This window comes from Limanda limanda, chromosome 14 (assembly GCF_963576545.1).
Source record: "Limanda limanda chromosome 14, fLimLim1.1, whole genome shotgun sequence".
NCBI lineage: Eukaryota > Metazoa > Chordata > Actinopteri > Pleuronectiformes > Pleuronectidae > Limanda > Limanda limanda.
Genome location: NC_083649.1, coordinates 4901685 through 4911261, shown reverse-complemented (window position 1 = coordinate 4911261; position 9577 = coordinate 4901685). Strand labels below are relative to the sequence as shown.

The 9577-nt window shown below is 42.1% G+C and overlaps 1 protein-coding gene across 1 annotated transcript; it reads right to left on the bottom strand.

Annotated features, from left to right (window-relative positions):
* Nucleotides 1–613: 613 nt before the first annotated feature.
* On the bottom strand, nt 614–9577 carry LOC133019618 (glycerophosphodiester phosphodiesterase domain-containing protein 5-like). Its single transcript, XM_061086156.1, has 16 exons — nt 9315–9577; nt 7634–7840; nt 6718–6821; nt 5416–5509; nt 5053–5112; nt 4785–4883; nt 4538–4631; nt 4050–4195; nt 3453–3535; nt 3231–3381; nt 2834–3055; nt 2181–2338; nt 1917–2064; nt 1759–1841; nt 1520–1599; nt 614–1034 (listed from the first exon to the last, which is right to left on the bottom strand). The coding sequence occupies exons 2-16, from the start codon at nt 7793–7795 to the stop codon at nt 952–954; spliced, it is 1767 nt and encodes a 588-aa protein (XP_060942139.1). The 5' UTR covers nt 7796–7840; nt 9315–9577; the 3' UTR covers nt 614–951.

Below are 9577 nucleotides of genomic sequence, written 5' to 3'. Positions count from 1 at the left end.
ATCACCTTTTCCCACCGGACCACAGTTATTTGGCTTTTTATTCCGCTCAGTGTGAAATGTTGTCTCCATCTCACTGGACGACTCTAGATGTCTGCGTTATTTTATCAAAGACGTTTCTCAGTTTATTACCTGAGTTAGTTTCATTAAAACTGTTTTAGGAATATGATGTTTTCTTCAAATGCAGGCATCAACAAAACAGTTTCACCAAACCAGTTCCAAGTAAAGAGTCACCTTTGAACGTGTTGTGGATCAAATCTAAACCTCACCAGAGGTCACGTCTCATTCACACGACCCTTCAGATTTCAGCTAGTGTTTCTATTTCTCTTTCTTTTGATTGGTTTGTTTTAGTTCGTACAGTTTACGTCGTCAAATCTGGATGTTAAACTAGCTGCTGATGTTTTCTCTAGTGATGCATGTGGAAAGGAACCCGACCACACGTGTAACAGGAGGTTCAATCTCCACCTGTTGGTCGGAGTCGATTCCACAGGACTGAAGATGGTGAATGATTTTATTCTCATGTGTCTGTTTCTTTTTTCTTTTTTCTAAACATTTGAACCACTAGCACTGATTTTTAAACATGAAGAAACAATCACATTACTTTTTTGTTGGACCATGTTTATTAAGAAGAAATTGTTGTATTCAATATGTGACCACATATCCTGATGAAGACGTGAATAAACGACATTTTGCAAAGAACAGAAAACGTAGTTTCTCTTAATGCACCTCTGGAGTTTAAATCGATTCAAAAAAATACCTGAAAACATTTTCAGTCTGATCAGTCGCTAAAATATTGGCCACTTCCTTTAAAACTTAAATTTACTAAAGATAAACTGAACTTTTTTTGTTTCTGAGGTAGAAAAAATTAATCTGGAATGTTATTAAAGTGAAGAAACGTTTGTAATTCACTGAGATCTTTGAGGTCGGCAGTTTGTGGTTCAGTGTCGGCGGAGGTCAGGTCACGGTGACGGTTGCCAGGTTTGGCGTCTTCTCTGCTTGCAGCTTCGTGCTGGAGATCGACCAAATGTCGCTCATCTCTGAAAACAAAGATCAGATGAATAAAATGTTTGTGTACCCCTTTGTGTAAAATGTAATTTCAGAAATGCAACAAAAGGCTGGAAGCATAAAACAACAGGGATGGTTAAATGAGGATTTGGGACAATTCACACCGGAAAGAAAACAGATGTGTCTTTAAGTAAAGTGGTTGAAACATAATTTCTCAATGGATTTATCTTCACATTGGGAGTTTTTAGAATATTTCAACTATCATTTATTCTGCAGAATATTTTCCAGATACATTTTTTGATCTATAAAATGTGAAATAGTGAAACTTTCTCACGGTGATGTTTCGTTTACTCATGTTATGTTATTTGGTCAATTTTCTATTAAGCTTAATTTCCGTGGGCTCGGTTCTGAACCCCAATTTAATTCATGATATAATTAGAGGTTAATTGACCTCAGGATGAATATGAAAGTATTTATCTGAACAAAGCATCGGGGCCGTTCCTTCACTGTGTCTCACCCGTCCGGAACTGGCTGTAAGTGGCTTTGTCCAGTGAGATTTTGTCGCCTGAGCAGGAAGTCAGTCCTCGCTCTCGCCACCTGGGGGCAAAACAAGAAACTGAGACGACAGCACAGGATTCGACGTCTTCACTGGAGTCACCTCTACATCTGGAGTTTACTCTGAATGTTAAAAACAGGAAGTGGTGTGTGTGTGTGTGTGTGTCTGAGAGAGAGAGAGAGAGAGAGAGAGAGATTCACCAGTGAAAAATGAAGATGGGGACGATCAACACCAGCGACAGCAAATCAGTGAGAATCCAAATCAGGTTGTATTCACCTGGAGTCTGAAAGAAGGAGAGAAACGTGACAATGAACCAAACTCGATCTGATGATGAAGACCATGATGTGCTGTAAAGTACCATGAGGAAGAGCGGGGAGCCCATGATGCTGAGGAGCTGGGGGGTGTTGGTGCTGACGGAGTGGACGCCGCAGCACCACGCCAGCGAGTAGAGCCACGGCTCACTGACCACATACAGGTTGGTGGTGATGTTCACGGCGGCGTATTCACTGCTCACGAGAGGAGTGTTACCACATATTACACAGGGCAGCAGCCACACAAACACACACACACACACACACACACACACACACACACACACACACACACACACACACACACACACCTGACAAGCTCAGCAGACATGGACGTGTAGTCCAGGTTCAGTTTGACCACGTTGTTGCTCTGGAGCTCCTCTAGAGGGAGTCGACTTCCTGACGTCTGCTGCAGCTCCGGGTCAAATTCATTCACAACAGACCTGAGCTCTGACGGCAGCCACAGCACCTGGTGACACACACACACACACACACACAGACACACACACACACACACACACACACACACACACACAAATATATAATATATATATTATATATAAATACTCTTTGTAAACATCTCTTCCCTTAAGTTACATGATGCTATGTTTAATTTAGAGATTTTATAAGTGACAGACTTTCTAAACAAGGGAGAACAGAACATAGTGGATTTAAATAAACTTATTCACATTTACATTACTACTTATTCTGCTTCGACACTTTACACAACCTTAAAACTGACCTTGTTTCCAATTTGAAGTCGTCAAATGACCAGTTTTATAGATCTCTCTTCAATAGAAGAAGTTCAGGGGGTAAAACGCCATTTGGCAATCAGAGGAATTTGACTGTTTTACCATTTGTTTGTTTTTCAGCAAAGAAAACTACTGAACAGATTTTCCTCCAAACTTCGAGGGAAGGATGAAACATGAACCAGGAAGTGAAGTCTGTTGCAGCTGTGTCTGACCTGTGAGGAGCGAATGGACGACCCGTGGATGACCTCCAGCGTGCGTTGGATCCAGGTGTCGCTGTACGGGTGTGAACTGGGCGGACGGTAGAGGTCGAAGATCACCAGCTTGTCCGTGCGAGCCGCCAGCTGGAGGAAGGCCTGCAGGCTGCAGACCGACTGGTTTCCTGCCCGCTGGCGCTCGTCTGCTCCCAGAGAGCCGGCCGTACCGAACGGATCGACCTGGGAGGGGCGAGCGTCGATTATCAATTAACACGCTGAAACAAGCTGGAGGACATGTTGATGGGTGATGCACACTTTGATATTGAGTATTTTAATTTAACAGCTAGATATTTTAAAATTCTATATAATAAAAACACTTCTCTATATTGTCTACTGAGCGTTTTGTGCGACTCACAGAGAGGAACCAGGCGCCGGCGTTCAGGCTCTGCAGCTCCGCCCAGGTAAACATGGCCGCCGCGGTGTCGGTCCGGTTTGGGAAAACCTCGTCGACGTTGGTCGTCCGCCGCAGCGTGCGGTCGTGCATCAGGAAGGGGACGCCGTCATAACTGTAACCATGACAACACAACAGCTATCATCACAGTGGAGTGTGTAGAAAAACTTTTTCACGCCCACTGACCTGATGGTGACGTCGGTCTCCAGACCTTCACTTCCTGCCTCCACCGCCTTCTCAAATGACATCAGAGTGTTTTCCGGAGCGAGCTGCAACACACAGTGAGCAATGAATTATTACATTAACATTTGAATTTCACTCTAAATATGTCTTGCGTTGTGTTTACAGAAATGTAAACAGTTTGGCAGAGAAGGATATGATTCACTTCCTGTTTGGAAAGAGCATCAGATACACACTGTGTCCAGGAAAATGTTTCACATATTTGACATAGATTTGTGAAAAGTGTTCGTCTCGTGTCCAGACTTTAAACTTCCTGCTCTGGAAGATTTTCACAGTCGGATGATTTCACTGCTCTGACGTCTTTATACATTTTAAACAAATCGCAAAAATGAGTTTTACAAGCACGAAAGTTCAGTTTTCTCTGGTTTCAGTTTCTCAAATTTGCTGCTTTTCTTTGTCAAAATGTAAATTACAAAGATCAAACTTCTCGACACAACAAGCAAAGTAAAAGCACACTGAAGGATTTCAGACAATCTGACAAAAAAGCTCAATCAGAAAATGACACAAACAAAATAAAGTGGGATGTCTGGGCCGGCTGCTCACCATGGGGGCTCCCCGGTGGCCGATGAGGGTCGGTGCAGGGCCCAGGCGCCGCTCCTCTTTGATACAAGGAGAATACAAACCCAGGGGAACCAGGTAGAGAGCAGAGAGGAGGCCGAGGTACACACAGAGGATCAGGCCACGACGAACTGAAACACACACAGAACACGAGCACGTCTTTTAAAAACCAGCACAGGAGACGGAGTCGGGGTTTGAAAAGACGGAGACGTGTTCGTGTCGGTCTGTTTTATATCAGAATACAGATATTATATTGAGGATTAATCTCAAACCGGTTTAAAGAGCGAACATTTCTGCATTAAAGAGATATTATCCACTTGCTTGTGAAAGGTTATTGAGTTCATTCATAAGCTTGTGACAGTAGGTGGACATAAAACAAATTTCCTCCTTCAAAACCAACAGTTTAGAAAGTTTTCATTCATTCAAAAACTTTAACGACTTTACAATTTAAATACGAGACACGTGCGCCTCACCTTTGCCGTTCATGCGAAAGAAATGCAAAGCTATTGGCCAGGCCAGCGCTGTCATCAGCAAGACTCCGCCCACATGTAAATAAGGAGCCGTTACCTGGTTCAGAGAGAAAATCTGACGTCAGAAAACTGAGGGATGGGTGGGAAGAGAGAGAGAGAGAGAGAGAGAGAGAGAGAGAGAGAGAGAGAGAGAGAGAGAGAGAGAGAGAGAGAGAGAGAGAGAGAGAGAGAGAGAGAGAGAGAGATTCACCTGAAATGAAAGAAGTAACGTCTTCCACTCTTTACTCCACAGTTTGGACAGGACGGCCGTGGCTAAGACGGAGAACAACAGACTGACCAGGATCCCAATCTGACGATGTAGGAAGATAGAACAAACTCAGACCGTCACATAACTTCATCGTTCTGCAGCAGATGTGAAAGTGCCAAGTTTCGTTTTTTTATTTAAAGGTGCAGTGTGTAGAGTTTAGTGACATCTAGTGGTGAAGTTGCATGTTGCAGCTGAGACAGAGCAGATTTACCTTGTGACTCCAGTGTAAAAACAGTTTCTGCCCCTCCGACAGCAAACACACAGCGAGCAGCTGGAAGAAATACAACTGTACTATTAACGATTGTCAAAAAATTAATTTAAAGTTATTCAGACAAACCAACTGGACAATAACAACAGAGAAAGTTACATAAATTAAGAAAATAGTGAGTATTTAATGTATTTACATTTATATGGGTAACAAAACAAAACTTTCTTCGAATATTTGACAAGGTATAAAATGTTTCCATCAGAGAATACTTTCTAATTTTCAAAGATGTTATACATTTGAAACAAACTGGATGACAAAACAACTTTAATCAGTGAAACCTTCACCGGTTGAACCTCAGTGTCTCACCAGTAGAACAGCGACATAGGTAAAGAAACCTGCAGCGATGACCAGCAGCACCACAGACCAGGGGAACCAGAAGCCCAGGTTCCCAAAGTTAAACCTGCACAGTACACGGGATAAACACATGTTAAACACAATCACGTGTTAAACACAAACACTGGATAAACACACACAGAGAGAGAGAGAGAGAGAGAGAGAGAGAGAGAGAGAGAGAGAGAGAGAGAGAGAGAGAGAGAGAGAGAGAGAGAGAGAGAGAGAGAGAGAGAGAGAGAGAGTGACATTTAAATGCCTCCAGTATCTGCAGAGAGTCGGATGTGTGATATGACTGTTGCACCGCTACCAAACAAAAGAAGAAGTATAACAAAGTTAAATTATAATTAAAATACATTATTTAATTAATAAATATTTAATCTTACTTAAATTGACTTAGAACACTCCAATCAATCAATCAATCAAATTTTCTTTGTATAGCCCATATTCACAAATCACAATTTTTCTCGTAAGCCTATAACATGGTGAGACATCCTCTGTCCTTAACCCTCAACAAGAGGAAGGAAAAACTACTAAAAACCCTTTTAACATGGTAAACAGAAGGTAGAAACCTCAGAGAGACACATGTGAGGATCCGTCTCCCAGGACGGACACAAGTGCAAATACATGTCAAGTGTAAAGGAGAACATCAGAAAGATAAAGGTTTTAGCAGCATTGATAAGGGTAAACATTCTGAAGGATAACTGAAGGACTTCATGTGACCAGTAAACTGTTAATGGTTGAACATTAAGTTACACAAAGGTGTTACACAAAGGTGTGTCCCTGTGGCTCAGGGTGAAGATGTTGACATGAACAGTAAAGTCCACAGTTCAAATCCAGCTGGACTCCTTTGCTACATCTCTCTTGTTTCTGGTCATTCTCTCTACAAAGAGCTTAAAAAAGGACATTTTAAAATCCACAAATGAATAAACGATACCAGTGTTTAATCTCAATTTACTGTATTAAAAGTTCCTTTTAGTCTTCAGATCTGCATCAGGACTAAAAGAGAAAATGAATCTGATTCAGCATCACCGAGCTTTGATCATTCCTGTAGTGAGTCCACGACCTGGAACCTGTGCACCCGACTCAGAGACATTCTATTTTACTTTTAAGTTGTATATTCCTGGATGGAGGAGTTGGATTAAATGACCAAACAGAGATGTCACGTTAAATTCCAGCATTGAAAACATGAGGTTATAGTTTTACGACTCTGGGACCATGTTATCACACATGTAATCTGCTGTTTGTTCACTCGAGTGCAAGCGGGACTCAACTCACCAGTCAAAGTCGTCGTAGTCGTTCTCCGCGTTTCCCCAGAAGTAGAGAAACACCAGCGTCAAGCAGAAAGCCGCCACGAGCAGAGCGAAGCCGACTCCTTCCAGCTGTCGACCACACAAACACAACAGGGAACATTTTTAACCACAAAGCTCATAAATACGTAAGATTGTACCTGGATTCCATTTGGTTTCCATGGAGATTTGACTGTTAACCAGTAGAAAGAGGAATTCAAACAGCATCAGCTCTGAAGTGGCTCAGCTGTGAAATAAACCTCAGAGTCGTTTACCACATAGAAGCAGATCAGTAATGAAGAGATGTGAGATCCATAAAACATTTATAATCTTTTAATTGATGGTTAAACTGGTGTTATTATGCTGAACGACAATAACTGTGAAAGAGAAAATCAATAAAACTTCCTCTCTAATAGGAATCATTATATTTTAATGGTCAATTGATTTTCTTCTTCTCAGCAGCACTTAACCTTTTCTATTACAAGGATCCATGAGATCGATTCATTTATTCATCCAAATATTTTTGCTGACAATTGTTTTGAATACTTTGACATTTTTGGAATGAAAATGGTTTCATATATCTGATCAATGGCTTAGGACAAATATATTAAAGAAGTTGACACAAACTCTACTTCATATCGGACGGGATCGAGGAGGAAGTTGTTCTGCAACAGTTTCAAGTTGTGATTCCTTCTGATCGGTTAGATGTGAAGCAAAAGTCGGAAGCAAAACTTAAAAATTAAACCTGTGATATCTCTCACATCTAACACATCTAGTTTGAAAAGGCCTAAACAGATGTAATTCAATGAATGTGCCCCAGGACCCCCTAGTGGTTGAACCTGGCCATGACCTTAAGGGCCTGATGCCTTGGACCAGATGTGTCCAGATGTTGGACGTGGTCTGACCTTGCTGCAGCAGCAGTCTCCGGGCTGAGGACGGCTCCTCTCGTGGCGTCTCCACCTGCAGCCGTACAACCCGGACAGACACCACACCAGAGGCCGGTGCTCGTACCGACGCAGCAGTCTGGCCCGGAGGCCGAGCTGCGTCCCAGACAACGAGGACGCCATGACTCACACACACGTGGACACACCCTCCATCCTGCTCGCACACACCTGAGACACACAAACAACAGACATGATCTCTCACGGAACTTTCTACTTCTTTCGTTTGATGCCGTCTCCACTTCCTGCAATTGGTCCAAAAGTCTGAACCATGAAAACAAAAGTTGATTTGATCTGGAAGGACGCCTCCTCCTTTGGTGGGACTCAGTTTTGGTGTGTTATTGTTGGTCTGGACCTTGGATTCTGGTCCCAGGAACCGTTCACACATCATATTTCCAAACTAAACAATGTGGGAGTTAAGGCGTCCTGACTCGCCATTGAATGAGTTTGTGTATCTGCAGGATCTCGACATCCAGGCTCCATCCTTTCATCTCTCACTCTGGCTCCAAATGATCGCTGTGATCTTAGGTCATGATTTCTGTGTAGTTGCATCAGGCCAGGACTCTTGTCTTACATGTCTAGTTTGGACTCGGGTGGACCATGTAGCCTTTGTCTGAGATACACAACCTTGTGTTTTGATGGTGTTTAATCAAACTTTGATGCCACGCTCACACCAAAAACTCGAGGTCACACAAAATTTGAGGTAGATTATATCTCCATCTTGTTGAGATGACATTCATCTCAATATGAAGTTGACCTGATAAAAGCCCTGGGACAAGTTCGTCAAAGTCAAAATGTGAAAATTGGCCACAAAATCCAAAACGGTCGCTTAGCCTATTTCAGATTACTCCAGAATTCAAATACTTTTCAGGGTTTTGAATTTCCCGCAAACTTTGGTGAGAATTTGACCAAGTCTATTCCCTGAAAAAGCCCCATAAGGGAAATAAAAATCCTTTGAAATACAATAAGCAGCAACCCTGCAAAGCAAACCACAATAGAAGAAGACACGTGTTAAGGTCAATGTCCTCTTTGCTTATCGGCGTCAACAGAACCGGACTCAAGTTTAATTTTCTGCCATTTTACAGGTAAACACTAAACACACATGAGCGTCAGACGTCTTCAAGTGTTTAAGTAAAATCAATTCCAGTTCCGGTTTGCAATTCCGAAAATAATCTTACATGTATATTTACATATTTTGTACAACATTAGACATCTAATAGTTGAGTCCATGAATGACTGAGAACAGAAATTTTACAAGAAAAACACCCAGAACCAATATAAATGTATATTTAAATATATATTAAACTTTATCTCCTAGAACCAGTCCAATTTTGTTCAAACAATACTTTGATGCACCTCGTCAGTCTCTCTGTTATAAATGGGGGCATGTGTTACAGAAATCGAAGCTAACCAAATCATGAAAATGAGAGCTGACATTAAGTAAGATTAAATAAATACAATTATTTCCTATTAAATGTTTTCTGTCCCGTCTTAAAATGAATTAAACACCAATGAATTTGAATTGAACTGGTTTCTTGACTTTACAACTGGCCTGAACATAAATCATCTTAAACTTTAGCACATAAAGTGTTGTATGTGCGCCGAATTGGATATCGTGATCTGTTAATACATGAAAATATCTTACCTCGTGTAAAGTGGATTCCGGCTCCGTGAGAGAATGAGATGATCGGTAGAATGGAGACTTTCACAAGGGAGTCTGGTGAGGGTCGACTCCCGGAGGCAGAGAACCGGACATATCACGCAGACCTGCTTCCTGCAGCTGAGGATCCTCGACGCTGCTGCAGCTTCAGTGTCTCCGGAGAATGTTCCAACATCAACATGTTGTCATCCCTCCTCCAGGTCGCCTCTGCCTCCCGGGGATCCGCGGGGGCAGAGGCCGCAGAGAGA

Excerpts from the sequence above, each read along its gene's own strand:
- LOC133019618 (XM_061086156.1), bottom strand. The coding sequence starts at position 7,795 with ATGGCGTCCTCGTTGTCTGGGACGCAGCTCGGCCTCCGGGCCAGACTG. Across the intron at positions 6,822-7,633 it reads GAGACTGCTGCTGCAGCAAG|CTGGAAGGAGTCGGCTTCGC; the intron begins GTCAGACCACGT and ends TGTGGTCGACAG. Across the intron at positions 5,510-6,717 it reads GACTACGACGACTTTGACTG|GTTTAACTTTGGGAACCTGG; the intron begins GTGAGTTGAGTC and ends TGTACTGTGCAG.